General features: G+C 32.7%; 1 protein-coding gene across 2 annotated transcripts in view; it reads right to left on the reverse strand.

The window, feature by feature from the left end:
• Positions 1-22,410, reverse strand: part of LOC111000460 (scavenger receptor class B member 1) — a 65,310-nt gene that overhangs the window by 1,285 nt on the left and 41,615 nt on the right. For both annotated transcript variants that reach the window (XM_022269903.2, XM_022269905.2), the window contains 9 exons: positions 15,441-15,532; positions 13,405-13,565; positions 9,823-9,964; positions 5,550-5,756; positions 4,677-4,903; positions 2,105-2,262; positions 1,375-1,496; positions 1,165-1,290; positions 470-612 (listed from right to left, as the gene is read on the reverse strand). In XM_022269903.2, coding sequence (XP_022125595.1) covers positions 470-612; positions 1,165-1,290; positions 1,375-1,496; positions 2,105-2,262; positions 4,677-4,903; positions 5,550-5,756; positions 9,823-9,964; positions 13,405-13,565; positions 15,441-15,532 — 1,378 coding nt within the window. The remainder of the gene's footprint in view (positions 1-469; positions 613-1,164; positions 1,291-1,374; positions 1,497-2,104; positions 2,263-4,676; positions 4,904-5,549; positions 5,757-9,822; positions 9,965-13,404; positions 13,566-15,440; positions 15,533-22,410) is intronic.

Raw genomic sequence — 22,410 nt, forward strand, 5'->3', positions numbered from 1 at the left:
TGAAATTTTTATAAGGAATTAGTTAAGGAATTTAAAGCTAATATTAATTATAAATAAGCTACCATAACCGATTACACACACATATAGAGTTGTCTGCGTCTGAATCTTGCTTGCTTTGATGATGTGAATACAGACAGATACTATTTAATTCTATTTTTGTAATTTTTTTTCCTAAATAAATTTTTCGTCTTTATTCAACGGGATCTCTATGACGTAGTATACAGTAGTAGTATTCATATTTATTTTATAGATGATAAGATTTAATAATATAAAAGTAATTTATATATTGGAAACCCTATAACAAAAGTATCTAAGCTCTCAATGTCTATTCCGAAAAGCAAATGCTGAAAAAAAGCCAATGTCTTTTGTATTGTATCAATTTATCTTTTATTTGATGTGGGTAACTAAAAACAAATTTTTTATTTACATATGTATATGAAAAAAATAATTTCTTAGAATGTATACTCACCGTATAAGACAAGTGACAGCAAGGAGAATCAGCAGTGCTCCCAGTGCGGACAAACCCCACGAGAGGACAAGACGTGCGATGGGCGGGACCTTAGTGGCCAAACGTAGGAGCGAAGACACTTGGTCTGGCAACTCATCTATTCCCTGTATAAAAAAGTTTTAACATTGTCTTTGGTTATTAAACTAACACATTATGTTTAGTTATTAATACTTCGTAGACGAAATATATGTTGGTAAAATAATTTTATCTTCGCATTTTGAAATTATTTACACTAAACAGTGATTGTTAATTTTTGAACTGGATTTTAATAGCTTCAATTTATGATATCAACTTATAACAAGTTTATCGTGCGCGCAGCCGGCTCCATCGAATTACAAGACGTTGTCGCGTCAAAAACTAAAAGTATAATAAAAAGTAGGTATAATTTTACAGAAAAATTTAACAATTGCCAAAATTAATCTTAATTCAAGTAATAAGCTAAATGTTATCAGCGTAACAACTATGTAGATGTCGCAGCCAACTAGTTTAATTAGCCGTTCAATCAACAGCCTAGCCTTTTCACTAAACAGCGCCGTTTAACTAGCAGCCTGAAAGATATCACTTGAAGCGTTCGATAAATCATTTAATAAACTGGCTAACTGCTTAAGCCATACGTACGATAGAGTAATTATTTAGCAGAAATAAAAAAAGATTACCTCCTCAAACCACAGTATAGGAAAAACGATGTCCGGGAAGTTGGCGACCTGCTTTATATCGACCACTTGTGACACAGCCAAATTTATCTGGACACGCGCGCGAGCCTGCATAGCTGTACCCATTTCCTGAAAAAGTCATAGTAAAATAAATAAAACCACTTACGATATGTGAGCACTGGTAACTGAGTAGAGATGAAGAAAAATACTTACAGGCTGCACATCGATGTATAGTCTATGCTTTTCCGGTTCCGGTGGGGAAATCCCTTCCACTGCCTCACGGAAACTCTCATCCGCCAAGTAGAAATGAGGGAACGAGAGCATTATAGGGGAATCTGAAATATTCACCAATATATACAACTGAATAAAGCAGTGCGACTCTCATCCTGAGGTCGTAGGTTCGATCCCCTGCTATTCACCAATGGACTTTTTTCTATGTGCGCATTCAATATATGCTCGAACGGTGAAGGAAAACATCGTGAGGAAACCGGCATGTCTTAGACCCAAAAAAGTCAATGACGTGTGTCAGGCACTGGAGGCTGATCACCTACTTGCCTATTAGATTTAAAAATGATCAGGAAACAGATTAAGAAATATGAGGCCAGGACCTAAAAAGAGGTTGTAGCGCCACTGATATATTTATTTTTATTATATACAACTGTATCATGTTTTTTCCGTGCCTCGTTAAGCTAAAGTTTAACATTTATATGTACCAGATAGATTCCATATTTAAGGCATTCGTTTATTAGGGAAAATTTACCTTAAACTTGGAAATGGCTTTCTTCGTGCTAGTTTACATATGTTTACTATAAGATAATCTACCGTATTATTGAAGGAACACCAAAGTTACTCAAATAAGTATACGTAGCAAATACGAACGTTACTAGTACGAACATTATTTCATGTCACAATGACATTAAATTTTAAGACAAATCAAACATACCGTATTGACAGAGAGACACGTTAAATAGTCCGTTAGGCGCACATGGTGGGCCATTGGGGCAGAAACACTTGTTGTAGTCGTTATTGGCGAAAACGTCCTCTGGCGGCGTAAACCGGAAACCTTGGACACCAGCGGCTGACTCGACATCTTTCAAGTATCTGTAAGGTAAATAAAAAATATAAACTTATGTTGTTCCTATTTCTTTCATAAACAATACGGTTTCAATATCTATCTAATCTCTATCTTTAGATATCTACTCGTTTATTTTTTTACTCTAGGTGAAGGTTATTAAAGAGTGTTCTTTTTATTCAGCGGAACGAGTCAATCAATATATACCACAATATTTATTTATTTATTTAGTACTCCTACAGCTAACATAAATTATACATAATTACATACAAATACACTGAGAATATAGCCAAATATGGAATACATGATACATTTAACAATAAAAAGATTTATAAAAGGGAACAATATAATATATAAGATTAACTAGATCTGAATATTCCATTAAAAAAATGTATAAGAATATTGCGATGTAAAATAATGTATCAATTCAACACGTAAAAAAATAAATATTACGAAGCGTATAATTAAGGTGATAATTTTGGTGCGGTATAAAAACTTGTTAAATACTTCCAAGGGTATGGGGAGCAGTGGCGGATTTACCAGCAGGCTGAGTAAACTGGAGCCTAGGGCCGCATATTTGGGAACAGATTTCTTGCTTCGGATTTTTTAAAAAGAATAAAAGATTTTTGCATGATGGTTTTCTGATGTTTTCTGCAACAAATTTTGCTCAGCCACCCAACCAGAATCGACTTCGCTCACACTTCGTAGAAAGTGTATTTTCTCTTCTCCATATCAACCTATGCGTATGTCAATCCTATCACTGGTGGGAGGCTGCAAACTGGACGGTTTGTGTATAATTTTGTGCTCAAAGATCAAACGCAAAAAGTATTTTGCGTGCAATTACGTACAACGAAATTGTGATTCTAATAATAATCTGACATGTCAGTCGTAGAGGCGAGAGCATCAAAAATTTCACAGCCTTGAAAATTAGTAAATCAGCCACTGATAGGGAGAATCGGCTTTATAACACGATACGACAAATTACATGCGGATATAACAACAGGGCACAGCATCGTCCGCCTGTCGCAATTACTAAATTCTAATAATTAAAACAAATGAACACAAATATAATGCTAGACAAGACAGTAATGGAGAATGTAATAAGAACCATTATATAGAGTAACAATGCTTCTGACCGTATCTTACACTAAAGCGTAAATATTGAAATATATAATTTTAAGAGGTTAACCAAAATTGTGGAGGTTTAACTGCTTAATACAAATATTAAGAATATTTTAGTTTGTCTTTGTTATTAAAAATTTTATAGAAAGACACATTGATACCCACACCGATTATCCTATATAAAAAAAGCATTGAAAAAATATATTAATACACCTAGTGTTTGTAATAGATACACCTAGTTTTTATAACTAGCAAGCAACTCGTGTGAACTCAGCCAGTGTACAAACAAATAGGTCTAACACGATAGAAATTTTGTTTATTATTGCTCCCGTGAGTGATGGTTCGATAACCAAATTGGAAAGTGCGCGGTACATCTATAAGTTTGGGACATCCGCCTCACGTTTTTACTCGGCACCCTTATGAAGTATAAATGATAATATACATACTTAAGAATCGGTTTACACTTCGGTGTAACATCCGCCCATACGTTCACAGTTCACACATTACACAATCATCGTCTCAAATATCGTTACGCCATATATCAGTTAATACTCCATTGTTCTCGTTTCGTTTGACATCACAATAATATCAATAGAATTGTCTCGATAAAAGTGAATTTTATCGCGTAACACAAATGACACGTAAAAATCAAATGTTATATCAATTTCTATTAATAGAATACGTTCGAACATAGAAAATAAAATTATACTGTTCGAGTATCATTTTTTTTGTTTTAAACATTATACACAAACATAGGGTGGCTACGGAGTGTTATTCTTGGTCCCTAAAGGGCCAGACTGTGGTGTCCTTTAAAACAAACACACACAACAAAAGAAAAAAATATACAAGTTTACAACTTGTATATTTTTTTCTTTTGTACATACAAGTTTAATAAACCATTAATAGCCAAGTTTTTTAACTAAACAGCGCCGTTTAACTAGCGGCCTGAAAGATATTCAGCCAGTTGATCGAACAGCTATTTCTATAATCAGCCTACCTTGCCTGACATGCCGGTTTCCTCACGATGTTTTGCTTCGAGGGAGTGTTTAATGAGCAAATGGAGAGAAAATTTCATTAGTACAAAGCTGGGGTTGGAACCTACGACCTTAGGTACGAGAATTCCACGCCCAATCTTAATTATGGCAGCTAAATTTTTATTTATTTATACATACTTTGCAGAAAGATATCGTTTAAAATTTCAATCTAGTAATTAAAATCTAACCAAATGTACTAAAAAGGATATTTTAAACTGTTATATGTATACTATATACTATATTATATACTACCTAAATGTGATTATATCAAAATAAAAAATTCTTACTTCAACGGCAGCAGACGACACAGATCCTTATCGTAGACCTTCAGTGTGTCGTTTCTGGTGATATGCGGTGGGAAGATGGACCCATCAGATCCAGCGAGGCTGTTACACTCGTCTGTTGCCCAATGTTGGAGGCTATCACGGTGGTTGTATCGCTCGATGATACCGTATTTTGTGATATCAGATGCGCCAGTGAACATTGTTACTGGATCGGGGGCTGTTCCATTTTTCTGTAGATTTTAATATATCTTTAGATCAAAGGATATAATTAAATTCCTGGATTTATCTATATTTACCTTCATGTGGGCACATATATTTAAACTACAATTTTTCACATAGGTATAGGAATTCCGACCCAACTCAATTATGCTTGTATCCCCGCCAAACGAACCTAGACCTTATTTTAATCGTTAATGTAAATATTGACGAATTAAGATTTTACGAAGCGATATTTGTACAGAATCTGTACTTAAAAATTTAAGCTTTTCTCAGTTATTTTAAAATATTTATTAGCATATAATAATATATAACACATTATATATCATCGCAGTGTATATAGCACGACTCTTGGTTTTAAGTTACTGTTGACAACTTAAAAGATCTTTAAAAAATATCATATTATATTGGCAAAAACCGTCAAGTATACTTGAATGAATCGTGATCATAGCTAGTAATTACATCCTTTTGGCACCGGTATGTTAAATGTATACAATATTAAATTATATACTGAAGATTATTATACGGGTTATTTAAATTAAAAAGTCCATACAAATTCCATTTACATGTTTTAAATTTTGTGATACTTGTAAAAATGTATCTATATATAAAAACATTTTTATACAATATCACTCCTAATTTCAGACCCAACTCACTCACCCCATAGAATAGTCCAAATTCCTCATAAGGCAGCTTCTGCTCTTTGGGGACGACATCCTTGGCCAGTTTGAGAAGCGGGTCTTCATAACCCCAAAGTAGTTGACCAACGGATACTTCTACGAATGGCTTAATCTTCAGAATGTCCATGATTGACGCCATGGCGAGACGGAGAAAACGCGCGGCGTGCTTCGATTGAGAGGTGGCACTCTGAAAGAGAAAATACATATCTCAGATTTTTTTTATATATTAAACTATATTACAACAGGTGGAAATTTTATATTATGTTAAAATTTAATCGAAATAAGTATTAATTCTTCTTTGTTACACATAATAGCATCTATAATATTGTATTGTATTATATTATACTATTTTTAGTCGTAATTATTTTTCTTTACTATTAATTGCCTGGCGAGATCGCTTGCTAAGAGGCACAAAGCCGGCTGTTATTTATTAACACTTACAAACGGTACATTACAATATAAAAATTTAACATATTGAGCAACTGGCGGCCTTATCGCTTTCGAGCGATCTCTTCCAGGCAACCATTGTGAGTAAGGGACAAAAAGAAAATGTATTAAATTACATAGAGTAGACATGAAGTGCAAGTGTTATAATTATTTTTTTCAACTATAACGTCCACAAAAGGAACAGCAACTTTTTTTTAATTAAAATCTATAATAAGTAAGATCGAATAATTAATATTATGCTGAATATATTTTCTACAATACTATGCTGGACATAGCTTTAACTAAGATAATGTTCATTAACGTGTCTTCGTATTATATAATGTTACCGTCTAATCGAGCCTATTGCCTCATAATTATTTTTTTAATGAAACAATATAATATGTATTATTATTGCTGTATACCAACTTTTATCACCCCTACATTAATAAATTTTATATATATATGTTATATATTGTATTGTTATGCGTCACGTCTGCAAGTTTCAAGTCCTCTCAATAGTTTCGTTCTAATTCTAGGAAGTAGCAGGTGAACTTCGCACTAATCACGTTAGTCACGAAGTTAAAATGCGTTTACCGCAAAGGTTCTACTTGTTGCGCAGTAAGGTACCGAACCCAAATAGTATTACTTACGATAAATTCTATTTGCAATTGCTCTCAATCAACTTTATGATTATTTTTAGATTATTATAGAGATAAAAATACAATATTTATTTGAATGCAGAGTGCAACTCTGATCCCTCAGTATCAAACCACAACGTCAGTGCACCACTCCTGAAAAACCACTACCAGAAAGTCCTGTCATTGCCCACTTGCTCGTAAAGTTAGAAAATCATCGTAAGGAATCAAAAAAGGTTCAGGTGTCAGGCACAGAAGGATCACCATTTGCCAGAAAACACAAATAATCACGAAACAAACAGAAATGTGAAAATCAGACTTCGACGGTTGTAGCGCCACTGGTTTTGTGAAACTAAAAGAAATCCAAAGCATACGCCTTCATACCGGCTGCGGAAATAATTTTTTCAGTATTTACAAATTTCTGTTTCTAAAAGACAACCTTGATAAAGTATAAAAGAAAATACATAAATATATTACGCAGAACTCGCTACCGCCGTAGTAAATAAAATTATTTCTTAATAAGCCACAAATTTGTAAGTGACACGATAATTGACCACAGAAACCGGCAATTTAAATGTCGTCACGGTAAGCAGGAAATATTAAATTTTCTCTAGGTCACACATGAATTTCCGTAGCTTTTTGTTAACAGTCTCAAATTACATTCATTATTTCAATAACAAACATATGCTGCGTAGTCATTTATGCTAGATCTTTATTTAAAATTTGAAAAAATAATAATTTATCCCATACCATTTTTTATACAAAACTGGACTATAGTCTATCGTACGTATGACCCAAGCATTAGTCAGCCAGTTTGTTAAATATTGTAAATAACGCTACGGCTGAACTTTCAGACCGTTAGTTAAACAGCGCCGTTTAGTTGAACGGCTAGGATGTTAATTAAGCTAATTAAGCTTGGCTGCGACATTACTACATATTATGTTAACATTGTCAATCATTCACACAACCTCGGAAAATATAACCTTATAAGGATTTTCTTACCGATCTGGTCGGCCTTACTTAATGAGACAAAAGTGAAGGCTATTAAATTAACATCGATGTAATACTTATTAGACATGTCAAGAGGATTATGTTTTTATCGTGCGATTAAAATCTTCAAATTACTATGCGTAACTTCAAATTTTAAGAGGCCTCTAAGGTAAGGTACAAAGTTTAAATCCCGGTAATATTGCTAAATAGCTTCAAGTGTAAATTGTTTTAAATCAGATGAGAACTAAAAACCCAGTACGCTACATTCTCGGAGTCGGAGTTCTGAACTCGTCCTTATTTCTTAATTGGCAGGTGTAGGTCAGTGATTAGCCTTCTGTGCCTGACACACGGCGAGTTTTGCGTAAAGCATAGCGGTTGCGCCACGATATTTTTCTTCACTATATGATCGAGTGGCCAAATATCATACTAGATAATTAATATCACGAACTCAAAGGTTGTCAATTTTGACAGAGCGAGACATAAGAGTCATTCAGTTTAAAGAGACCAACTAGACTTATTTAATTTGTATCGAGAAGAAACACGTATAGAAATAAGTGGAACACTTAAAACACACGTAGACCTGTGTATGTGTGTGTCCCGAAACGGGCCCACGATTGAAAGTTCATTAAAATTATTTAAATTTCGGATTTTCATTATGTTTGAAAATGTACTTATTGAGTTTCGTTTACAATTTCCCAGTAATTTCTTCCTTCCTGTTTCCAGAATAAGAATCTTAGAAAGGCTAAGGATAATAAAGTAATTTTCAAAAATATAAAACAAGGTTTAGCAAAATGTAATCAGCTGTTAATTTTTTCATTTATTTTCCATTTCTAATTAAAACCATGTTACCATGGCAACGATTGAATAAGCCAATAGGCACATAACTTACCGTTACGATGGTGCGTGTCTTTGAACTTTACACTGCGCATATTAAACGGTGATCGCCTATATCGAGTTATTTCAAACTTTATTCAAATCTAATTTTGTTGTTAGAAAGAGACATCCAATACTGTTGCCTCTATATTTTTTAATTAGGCATTAAGTATCGTTTAGAAAATGACGTTTCTATATAATAAAAGTATACTGTATATAATTAATATTTAAGTATATAATTAATATTTTTCAATTTACATCAGTAGTTGCTAAAATAAGCGCTTATTTTCATATTCAACCGATAAATCTCTTCAAAGACAAGTTGAGCCCCTGGTTTATATATCCTATAGACTTTCTGTACATTTCAATTAGTATCAGTAATTAATTAGCAATTAGCAGAATCACCGAATTGTACATAGCTAGAGCAGCAATCAATTTGAATGTACAGGAAACATACGGAAGACAGATGACGTCTTTAATATTTTTAATTATTATTATTAAATTAATAACCGTTAATATCATGACTATTTTAATTTAAACAGTATAATAAATAGGACGTATTTTCTCAAAATGGTCGTTTATGTAACTTAATTGGCATGACTAAGGTAATTTTACAAAATATAAGTACTTAACTATTACATAACGTGTACTTAAGTATAATTATATGGTATTTACTTTAAGCATTCCATAGTTATCAGCAGTGATAACTTAGTTGTTCTAACGTGCGACTCTCATACCTGGGGTCGTAAGTTTGAACCCCGGCTGTGCACCAATGGACTTAGCGTCTATGTGCACGTTAACCACTCGCTCTTACGGCGAAGGAAAACATCGTGAGGAAACCAGCATGACTTAGATGCCATGCCATGTTAAAAAATCGAAGGTTTATCACCTACATGTCAATTAGTAATGATTACGGACCAGATAACGAAATCTGAAGCCCAGACCTAAAAAGTAGGAGTTGTAGCCATATCTTTGGTCCATCAATGTCACATACAAAAAACAGATTTGATATTTATAAATACGCAGATAATCATAAAAGATAAAATATGGCGGTATCTTGATTTTTTTCAATTAAGTAGGTAGTTCACTTTTATAAATATAACATGGACAACATCAGCTGTGTGCGCGTTTAACTCTTTTATAAAAACGGTATATTTGTCACGGTATGTAGTCAAGTATTAAAGTCAGTTTCAAATAGCTGAGAGTATAAAAATAAAGAGATAATATTCGTGGAAAAACACTTCTTAGAACACAAATTACAGGCAAAAGGATTCAATTATTAACCAAGGCAACTGGAAAGAATGAAAAACTAATAAACTAATTACTTACCAACATGGGTATGTTTGGAACTACTACGGAGTCGTCATCAGGTCCAGCGCTCAGCTCAGGCATGAAGGTATACGTCCGGTGGTAGTAAAATGTCAATGTTCCATTATCGTTGTCAGTAATATTCATTTTCTCCCATTCTTCGCTGTGAAAAGTAATTTTGAATTATTATTATTATGAAATCTGAACATCACCTATCTGTATACGTAAATCCCTATTTCCCTTGGTCACGGCATCCCGCGTGAACGGCTGGACCGATTTCGCAAATTCTTTCGTGTTGTGTTTGTTATGGAGAAGGTTCTTATGAAGAAAAAAAATACGAATATTGCGCGGAAAATTAGAAAATTTAAAAACTTAACCACCATATTAAGTAATCCAGACTTTTTTTTATTTTTTTTATAGAACCGGGGGCAAACTTTTGTTACGATAGCAAATTTATGGTGCCTTAATAAAATTATTGAAATATACTGACAACGTTTGTCGGGTCCGCTAATCTATTAATAATAATACATTCTTTACCTGCCACGCTACATAAGATGGATGGATTACAAAGAATTGTACAATCAATCAAATCAGCATACATCTCAAATTATATTTAAAAACAATTTGAATGTCTTAATCGTACGTCACATGTAAAATACCTGAAATATACCTATCCCGACACTTTAGTTAGACGATGTACATGTCTCAATATCCACAGCGCGGGAATAAATTAAAACCCATTCAATGTTTGGGATCATTAACTCTATAGGTTACACTGATTATAGTATATTATCTATTACATGTTCTGCCAAACATAATTTAAATCCGCCATGATATCGAATAATTTTAGAATCTCTAAGTATTTACTACCATTATTAGCTACATGTAGAGGTCATCCACAATCATCCTACATTTAAAGTACATTAAAATGCAGAAAACTATAATAATTACTTGCACGCCATTACGCGATTGTCCTGTCATTAGCGTAGGTCATAAGTCAAGACTTATTATTGGGTAGAGATCAAGGTAGTTGGACAATGCCAAGACCATTTTTCACTCATGCGATTCAGTTGGATGTTATTTTATATTTACCATGAAATTATATAATAATAATTATCTATGATGTTTCCTGGCATACGGCCTAATGAAAAGACACGACGTAGTAAGTAAGAAGGGAAACAGGTTTAGAGTTGGATATAAAAAAAATAAAATAAAACAGAATGAGAAAAACGAAACGCTACGATAGTATTTCATTTCTAGAACAGGGGCAAAAAGATGCCGGCCTATCTGTGATACCACCGGCACATGCCAGAATGCGCACATGCGTTGCTGGCCTAATTGGTAAACTCTATTCTTGAAGGACCCTAAGTCGAATTGTTTTGGAAAAACTTCAGTGTCTTAAATACGCTCTTTTTTAAGCCTCTTGTATTCTCCCAGCTAGCATTTAGTTTAATTACTAGACTGTTTATTATTAATATTCATGAAAAACTAGACAAAGCAATACAAAACTAATTCACAAATATGTACCGATTACCAGATATTACTTTAGAAAACAAAACATTCCCAGTTGTAATGACCATACATTGATCTTTAACCTTAGCTGGTAAAAATATTGTTGTGAGCGAGACGGCAAATCAATTAACATAGCAATGCGAATAGATTTCTTCGATGCGATACTCAAGATTCTTAGAAATTCTTACGTCAATCATTTTCTTATGGTGTCTTAATGCGAATTGCAACAGAATAATGTTTTTTAGTAAGTGTTCTTCGTAAACTTTTTATATGTTTCAAGCGACTATAAGCATACATCTACCCTCTCACCGCCTACAACATAAAAACCCTAATAAAAGACAGGCTAATATCGCCTTATGCAGTGTCAGAGCTGCTTTTGAGACCCACGATGTAAATATACTTTACTCATTCACTCACTCACTCACTCACACATTTACACCCACACACTTACTCATGCACTCAGGTGTGATGATAACGGTTCAAAAAAGAAAAATAAAAAGGTAACGGTTCAAAAAAAATAGGTTAAATAATGTCATTATTTTAATTAAGTTTGTTTATGGAAGAGCTGGGAACCCTAACACAGGTATTTTTTACTTGAAAGGGTTTCCAAATCTTACACTTTGAAAAGAAAATGTACTTAAAATGAATAAAGACTTATTATTATTATAAGCAAGCCAAAAACTTACACACTATAAAAAGCTTATGAACGAGATGAAAATATTCGAACGTCTTGTGCTTTGATGTGTAGGAGTAAAAATCAATACATCAGTGTCGCAACAACCTTTTCAAGGCCCGTGGCTCACATTTCTGTATCTGTTTGATGAGCATTTGCCATCTAATAGGCAATTTGGTGTTCAGCCTCCTCTGCCTGAGACAACGTCGACTTTGGGTATATGACAAACATGTTTCCTTTACTGTTCGAGAGAATGTTAAATACGCACATAGAAAGAAGGTGCATTGGAGCCGGGTATCGAACCTACGACTCAGTGATGAGTCTTATGCTGAAGCCACTACGACATCAATGCTGTACCTGACTAAAACACCCATTAACTAAACAGTATTTATATTTCATTGAGACTGTACTGTTTTTATATAATAGTTTCATTAGTGATGCAAAAAAATACGGATTGTTAAAAACCTCTCAAACAAATGAATGTCGTTGTATGGCGTCAATCACATTTAGGGCAGATACATAAAAGACAATCATTTACCATATCATAATTTATGTTAAATTTTATATAAATACTATGGTACATATGTCTTTAAATTATATATTAACACTAGCGGACTCGACAGACGTCGACAATCACATTTCAAGCGATTAGGATATTAAACAAAGTATGAAAGTACCGAATGCAGTGCCATGTACCGGGCTGATTTGTAAATTTAAACCATCCAGGGCGGCACCCAAACGCAAAGATAAATTCATTCAAATCGGTCTAGCCGTTAAGAGGAATTTAGTGACATACACACATGTGCTAAATTAAATAAAGATAAGATCCAAGATGAACAATAATAAAAATTTTGATTAACATAAATGGATAAATCAAGCTAGTTTTATGTGACAGCTTATATAAAATATGACCTACATAATAATATTATATCAAAGCCTCAATTTACATACATCCACATTTAAATAATGCAATTTATACATAATAAAATTATACCTGGCCTGTATATATTAATATTATATTATAAATCACAGTTAAAAGTATTTCCCAACCGATTCGACTTATGGTCCTCCAAGAAAAGAATTGTAAAGTACCAATTTTTAAAAGGCCGGCAACGCACTCGCGAGCCCTCTGGCATTTAGAGTGTCTATTGGCGGCGGTATTAATAAACATCTGGTGAGCCTTTAGCCATCAAGCGAATTATGATACAAGGGTTATACTTAGCGACAAAAACAATTTGGATTTTGACTGATGGAAGTCATACTTAGCACTTCGAATTTTACCCCTAAGCCTCAGAATCTCTGTAAATGTTTTTCTTCACGCTTCCTTATATCGATCTTATAAACATCTTTTATCTCATTAGACCGTAATATTACTAACAGGTCATTTGTTTTAAATTCTCATACATAATATTACTTACGAATAAACATATGGTCCCAGCTCGTCCAAGATGGGTTTCGATCCATTGTTAAGAAACTCGTCAGCATTGGTAACATTATACACGTATACTCGCACGAAGGGCCGCACTGGGGGATGTGCCCACCAGTCGAATGTCATCGACCCGGGGCGAAGAACCAGCTCCTAGAAGAGAAACTCTTATTATCATTTCCATAATTCATTTCATGTCAGCTCAGCAGCTCCTAATAAGCACAGTAGAGAGACAGACTCACATGTGGACGTTGTGCCAGCCGAGCAATTTCTTTTCACCTTATCTATACTTTAATTTGAGAACTGACAGCTTTAAAGACATTTGACATTGACGTTTGTAAGTACGATACCTACTCTTTTGAAAGTTACACACTTCAAAAAGCTCATTAGACGAGACGAAAACACTCGAACATCTTGTGCTTTTATGTGTGCCCTCAATTATAAACAAATGCAGTCAAAAATACGAATTACGATGTCTTAAAGCAGTATTGATAATATTTGGAAAATTAGTACCATACCATCAAAGGTCTCATATTTACAATGTCATACGATAATATCACTGTGAAACATTTATCAAAAAATCATGTTAAAGTTAAAAATATTAGGTATTTAAGACAATATTTTGTAAAAAAATATTGCTAAACATCAAATCCTTCAAAAAAACTCGCAATCTTTACACCGTGAAATATCCGAGAGTATTTTATGACGAAAGCTCGTGAGACCGTTGATAATCTAACCTTAACCCAGATATCATATTGTGACTCTTTCACGCGGCTTTGTTGTATCCATGTGCGCTACCTTCTATCTTACATTAAAGAAACTTAGTACATGTATATAGTACTTCACATTAAAAGAAAATTTCGTAAACGTATATAAATGGAATTTTATTTACCTTTTAGTTGCCTTTCGCTAACGAAGATTGCTTAAAACTCGCAACATCAATGTAAATTTGAATTGTTTGATTTGCTTTTTTTAAAATGAGTACCGAGTTTTTTACGCCGGCTTTTTCTCTCGGCTGTCTTTTTTGGCGATAAGTAGGGATGCCAACAGGCTCGAATTTAATGACGTGGAATAAGTGATACCATCATGATCTTATGTTCCAAAATAAACGTATTTTCTTTTCTTTTTTTAAATAATGTTAATATAATTTACATTTAAATCCATTTAAGAAGTTTTATTCAATTACACGTCCTAATTATACTAATAAAAAAATAACGTTTACGATTGTATAAACTAATTAGATTCAGATTTCATTCACAAGGAATAGTATTAGTATTATAATTAAGATGAAGAACTATTAGAATATTTTCTCTTTGAAATAATAATGTGTTATGGAATATAAGTTGTGTAACATTTACTCTTTAATTTTATTTAAAGAGAGCCTATTCATTACTTAAAATCGCGTAATTTTGAGACAGTAAATCAAGTTAGTAACCTCAGGCACCGAATTTCACAAAGGTAACTTTGATACAATATAATAATAACTATTTTGATAATCTGTGCGTCATTTCTACTGTAAAAGGCAGATGGCACGAGAAACGAAACTGAACAAGATTTATGGTAAGGCATAAACAGAACATTTTGTTTAAAATTCTGACAATATTGCCTTATATATCTCCAGAAAAAGTCAATGTATTAAGTGACGAACAAAAACAATTGTGTAAATTTACTGAAGAATAATTTTGATCTAAGTGCGTCATTACTTAACTTTCTGTAGCTTATACTGTGGTCTAAAGTCCACAGATTTTAAACCGAGAGAGACCAATATTTATTTTCATTAAAATATTTTGAAAACAGCATTACCATGTCCAAATATTACACATTTTCTTAGATAAATATATTTTTATATATCTACTCAAAAAGGCTCCAAAACAAACGTTATTTCTTGTTATTTATGGAACGTGGATACCTTAAATGTTTTAGTACAGAAAAACGTGCGAAACGCATTCTTTCCTATCAGAGTTTAACTTAAAAATGATCTGATGACGAGTAGTTATAATGTATAAATCTAGAATTGTATTTACTTACATGATCTATAAACAGCCGAACCCAGGTGCCGAAGAATATAGCGCAGATAATACCGACTAGTAAAAGCACCACCGCCGACGCGAGCACAAACCCTGGAACGAACATATTATTATTAGGGTCTCAACACGACTAAGACATATGTTTTCAAAGTAAATAAGTGCAAAACCGTGGTAGTAAAATCGTAAATTAAACATAGATTAATAATATATTTGAAAATTACAGCATTATAATGCTGCCTTATTTAAATTTTGTATTAGTTTTTTAACGCCCTTTCTTAGTTTTCCCCAATAGCAATACAACGAAGAAACACAATGATGCTGATGTCACAACATCGGAACCAAAAATCAATATATCATATTATATATCATATATTATCAATAATTATATAATAAATCCTTAAGTACTTGTAAAGTTTTTTTTGGAATCTGTGAGTAATAATAAATAATTCTTAATTATGATTTCCAAAAAACGGTAACTTCGGTAACGTTCAACTTCTACTTTGATCCTTGCTAAGGCTAAGGGCTGGAAGTTTATTTTCCATTACCAAGGAGAATGGTGCATTCTGTTGATTGGAGAATATTTGAAATCTGCAGTTTTTGAGGTTATTTAATTTTAAACAAAGTACATCGGTCAATGTGCTTTAACAATACGACATCTTGTCAAAAGTAACACATTGTGTGACAAAAGGTCATACCTACCGGCAGCTCAGAATATCAAGTAAATAAAACGTTAATACTATGCGAATTTAATTTTTTTGACCACAAAATTAACAAACACAGGATGCATATAAACAAATTGATATCAATACAAAAAACATGTACGTAAAATTTGTACGTATGTATAACATTAAAATAATTACATGTATTATGTATATTATAGCAAAAAAAGTATATACTACTGTGTAACTGACTTGCCAGTTCAATTAATACGTGACAAACTAACATAATATGTATATGTTTTAAAATCATCATTTTACAATAGGCACAAACGTGCATTTTTGCAGTCACTTCCGACCTTAATAAATTGTCAATTTCATTATTTATTGCAAATTGATTTTTGATAATGACTTTATAACGCTCACAAGACAGACACATATTTGTGACCTTTATACCTTTAACCCCACCACTCTTTTTAATCGCCAATTTTTTTGTTTTACACAATATTTGTAAGAAACTGCCATTACACCAAGGTTCACAAGACATCTTTAGTAATGTTAATATATATTAAAATTACGTGTCACGTTGTTTGTCCCCGATGGACTCCTAAACTACCGAACCGATATCAATCAAATTTTCACACCGTATGCAGTTTAATCTAACTTAAAAGAGGGATAAGATAGGATAGCTTACATCTCAATTTATACCCGCAATAATATTTTATTGCAAATATTTGTTTATTATTTGATACAATTCTAACAGATGGCGCAGAAGTACCAACCTTTCACATAAGTTCTCCTACCGATTCCCTTGAATAGTTTACTACTATGTAATATAACAAAAACCTTAGCCACAGCAACACTTGGCCGAGTCAGCTAGTTAATAAAAAAAATAACATTTGTCCTCTATCTGCAGTAGGCATGGTAAATTGGAGCACGCACTTACATTCTCGTAGGAACAACACGCTTTAATTAAGTATCAAATCTATGAAGGTAGGAACATAATAATCGCGTAAATGAAAAGTTTAACTTCAACAATGATTTGTGCGTTTAATAGGAAGCGCGAAGAATCAAGAAAAAACTTTCCTCAGTTAGCTCACACGAATTGTACATACAATATTTTATAATAATTATTCAAGCAATATATCTTTTTATTGAATCTTGTTTTCTGAAGGTCAGTTATTTCAACAATTAAGACATACATGTTTAATTCTTAATACAAGTTTTTGTGAGGTTTTATTAAAAATATATTTAATGTCGCGAAACCAAGTAACAACGACTGGCGTATGCAAAAGTTACAAATCCTTTTTTCTTTTATACAACAGGGGGCAAACAGGCAGGAGGCTCACTTGATGTTAAGTTTTAATTTATATAGTATTTTTATTTACTTTTATGAAAGATCCAGAGTTTTGATTAAGTATGTACTATGCCTGATACACGTCATTGACTTTTGTGGCTAAGACACAGGTTTTTTTGCGATGTTCAGCCTGCAACCGAATCTTAAATGAAATATATAGAAAAGCCCGTTGGTGCACAGCCGTGGTAAACGACCTCAGGGGTAAGAATCGTACGCTGAGCCCACTAGGTCATCTCTGCTTTACTGGTGTCTGGTTTTATTAAAGCCTCTAACAAAAACTTACTAATAAAATATGTTTGTCGAATCTCATACTTAAGGATCTGGGTATTTAGCTGCAGCTGAAGGCCAGCAATTGGCGGGAGATGGGACAATAGAGAGCGCTGTAAATTTATCATTTCGAAGGCCGAAGAAGGTGAAGGAAGACACTTTTTGAGTCGCGGAACAAGCGCAGTGTGACTATAAAATACTCGGTAATCTCTTCAAATGTCGTAATTATATTTTCAAACAATAATACATTAAACAATTACTAAATAAAGAAACACACATTCTGACAAATAAAGATTCTCTATTCCAGTTAAAGCGTAAATCGCTGAAAATTAACTGTAAAAGTCTCGCCTTACAACTCAAAACATTAGATAAAATGCTAATTATTATACGCTTAATATAGAACAACTAATTCGGTAATCATACACAATAGAATTGGTTTCAACAACCAATTTTCGTCGGTCACGGTGACATAAGCGGACACGTATTTCACGCCACTTCACACATGGATTACCGTGTCATATATATTTCCTTTTTGCGTAATATAAGAAGGGTCTGCTTAAAGACAACGATGTTCATAGACATCAAATAAATAAATGCCAGTCATAAATACATATTAATGAATTTCGCGTTAGTATTTTTTTCGACCCACACCAAAATCTCTGCTATTCAGACTAGGTGAGCCCTAATATCCTTTAAAAACACCTCGAATATATCCTACAAAGCCACGTTGGAGAGTCTCCGGGGTAGCTCTCGTTATCTTCTGGAATATGTCAAACAGCCTACTTACAAATGTTAAAGGTTTTGGTTTTCCGATTCATAATTTGATTTCTCCCTGAAGCATCACAGACCGTGCTTATAAGTGCTTTAGATCCATTTTCTCAAACACTTTTAAAACGAATTACACATTTTCCATCTTTCCCCATACAGGCTGATAGCTATTACTTAATATCACAATCATTAAGGCTACGTAACGAATAACGATTGCTAAACATCGATGAAATGCCAAGTGAATGAGCCAAGCAAAAAACGACTTTCTCACACTTGCCTATGATTAGTATGGAGCTGCAACATATTATGCAGGTGTTAACTATTTACAATAAAATGTTCATATTGGACACAAAATAGGCACTTATTTTTTACTCTTTATTTAGGAAGCCCGCAAGAGTTGCAAGGTTTTAAAATATAGGTATGTACAAGTTTGACGCCAAATTAGGGACAATTAATATTCTTTATTTATTAAACAAAAATAAATAAACTTGCACTAATAAATATAATATTTCTAATTTATAATATATTTGTAAAATAATCTTTTTAAATAGCTTAAAAATACATATAAATTCTACTGAAGTATATGTCATATGATCCTTTCCACACGGCTAAGTTACTCGTACTCCAATATTTCGATTTATCAAAATGTAATTCAGAAGTCCCAAATTATATGTTTGATGATTTCCTTTTTTAAAAGAGTACCGAGAGTTCTTTACGCCGGCTTTTTCTCTCGGCCTACACCCTCTTCTTTGCCGATGAGTAGGGCTGCCAACAGGTTCGAATTGATTGACGTGGAATAAGTGATACCTAGATTAGAGAGATAGATATTATTTTTTAAGAGAACGTTCTCTTCGTTGTTGAAACAATTTTGATTTTGGTTGTTTGATTAGGCTTAGTCAAACTATACATACTGAAAATCCCTAAAATATATTAAGATAACTTCTGCTCAGAACGAATGGTATACTATCAGAATTCGCACGAATATGTATATTAAGTATGTGTCGAGTTGCAATTAACAATGGATTTCCTGGTCGTGCATAATACGTTTCGAAGAAAACCAAACAGTACGCTGTCAGCATTGAAAATATCCATTTTGCTTTCACAATATTGAATTTATCTCTTCTCTTTTTTAAAGCCTGGTAGCTTAAGCGCGCTTTTTTTCTCAACCCTAAGATTTTCTTTTTAAGTGCGCAATAAGGAGTTGCAAATAATAATAATAACAGTTTTATTTTGTTTTATTAAAACTCTTTTGAATTTTTTTGTGCATATTCAGTAAGTCTCAAAATCTATCTTTAAAACCAATCTACCTTTTCTTTAATACATTTTTTAAATTTATAAAAGGCAGAGATAAAGAGTTTTTAGTTAATATTTTTTAAATCTTATTAAGGGTTAAAACACTATATAATATAGAGTATAGTTTAATCCTCTGGCCATATAAACTTAAATACGTTTGAGAAAATGTATTTAACGAATATCTTATATCACTCGGCTTATGTAACCACTCGTTGACATGTCCTTAACATTTCACTTTCGTACAAACATCTAATTTCACATCTACTTTCGACCATCGAGTATGTGTGGTACATAGAATGTATATAAGAAGTTTGATTTATATATATGTGTATAGTGTTATTGTGCAAACTAACATGTCAAGGACTAAAGTGGCAATGGGTGAGATGAAAAAATTTACAAAGAAGGAAGGCAAATGTGAGGGAAGGTAGGTGAGAGTTGGAGGACGCCTTATTAAGATTAGGTTAGGAAGTTAGCAAAGATTAGTAGTAATAGCAAATAATGAAGAAAAATGGCTCGAGATTAAGTACAGCACTAAAGCCTGATCTTTTATAAGTTTAAAACTCCTTTTACAAAAAACACAAAGCAAAAAACAAAGAAAGATAATAATAAAATATATTTAAACATAATGTTTAATTTCACAAAGTAACTAAGCTGAAAACTCACTTTATTTAACGTTCTCTTTGTGTAATATTCAGCTCGACTCTGAATATTACACAAAGAGAGACTGTTGGTATTGATTTTGTATAATGAAAACAGTATTGATTTGACATATGGGAATCGTATAACCTTTGACTTTTACGTCTATTCAAACATTACTCTAAACTAAAAATCTCTGTAAGAAACTATACATTGCCTAACAACGTCGATATACATAAAATTAGCCTATGTTCATTTACATTCCAATATTAATTTATTTATTAACACTTCCTAACGTAAGAGTAGAGATAATAAATAACATAAATCATTATGGATGCAACGTGCCGCTGTATGGCTAACAATCGATTTTTGCAGAAAAAAAAATTATTTATTTATTATATTAAGCTAAATTTCTTATCTTAGGCAAAAGTGCAAGAAGTGTATAACTATATTAACAATAAAATTATTTAATTACTCAGTAAACTAAAATTAAAAAACCCTCAAAATCTAGTTATCTATACTAATATTATAAAGAGGAAAGGTTTGATTTTTTGTTTGTTTGTTTGTTTGTATGAATTGAATAGGCTCCGAAACTACTTGGCAGATTTGAAAAATTCTTCACTGTTGGAAAGCTACATCATTCCTGAGTGACATAGGCTATATTTCATTTTCAAAAAAAATAGACATCCTTACTAAAATTACGATAACATTAACATTTGTTTATTATTTGATACAATTCTAACAGATGGCGCTGAGTTAAAGGTAGTTTAGTTTAGGTCCGTGTCGTGGTACCAACGTTTCACATAAGTTCTCCTACGGTTTCCCTTGATTAATTTACTACTATGTAATATAACAAAAACCTTAGCCACAGCAACGCTTGGCCGAGTCTGCTAGTTTATCTATAAACTTTAAGATAGCTGTAAAAGTACCTTTTAAACTAAAATGCCCGACATATTATGATGACATAAGTATCCATTCGCGAGTTTTACCAAGCGAATGAACTTGTTACATTAATTTAATTTCTTCAACTTTAATCAGAGCGTGACAACTCTCTTACAATCACAAATTCTAGATGTTCAGGTATATCGCATTATTTTATACTAAGATATAAGAGAGACGAATGTGAATTATGTTAGGAGAGATCTTACTTTTTACTTTATACGAATGTAACAATTTATTTCGCATATTAAACCTCATAGAATTAGTGACAATTTATTTAAGAATTACGTTCCAGCCTAGCCCAGTATTTCCCAACGGCGGTCCCACAAATGTGATTTTCAGGAAGGCAATCGAAATCAGCTGTATATAATATATTAACACAACATGGAGATTTGAGAGAAGCTAACTAAATTGGAACCCAATATAAAATCTCTGTTCAGCAAGTATCTCACTAAATTAATATAGAAAAATCTTTACAAAAATTACTTACATGAAAATTTGAATATTTACTTATTGTTTCCTAGTGATTTCGTAAAACCTATCATTAACATTTCTTAATATATACATTTTGTATGTTTCATATAGTCAAAAGAATTTTAGGTTGGCTAAGATGTGGCATGACACAAAAAAGGGGTCGGAAACACTGGCCTAGCCTGCTGGATAATACAAATCAATACGCAGATATTTGGACTTTTTAATAATACAATGAATAATGAATATGATTATATATTGTCGCTATTATGTTATACTTACTGGTATAATATAAAATATTGGGCTATTTAGGAAATAACAAATTGATTTTTTTAACTGCAAAGTTCAGTACGAATTATAATTATTAAATGATGAGGTCGACGGGTGGCCTTATAGCTTTCAAGCGATCTCTTCAAGGCTACCTTTTCAGGAAAAAATTTAATGAGGTAAGCAAGTAGTGAGAATAAGACTTGAACACTTTATTTCCGTCTAAATTGCATTATTTTAATACGTTACTTTACTATCAGCTTCTATTAAAAAAAATAACAATACTACCTAACGACTTTAAAGCTATCTAACGCTTA

The sequence above is a fragment of the Pieris rapae genome, chromosome 15 (assembly GCF_905147795.1).
Source record: "Pieris rapae chromosome 15, ilPieRapa1.1, whole genome shotgun sequence".
NCBI classification, from domain to species: domain Eukaryota; kingdom Metazoa; phylum Arthropoda; class Insecta; order Lepidoptera; family Pieridae; genus Pieris; species Pieris rapae.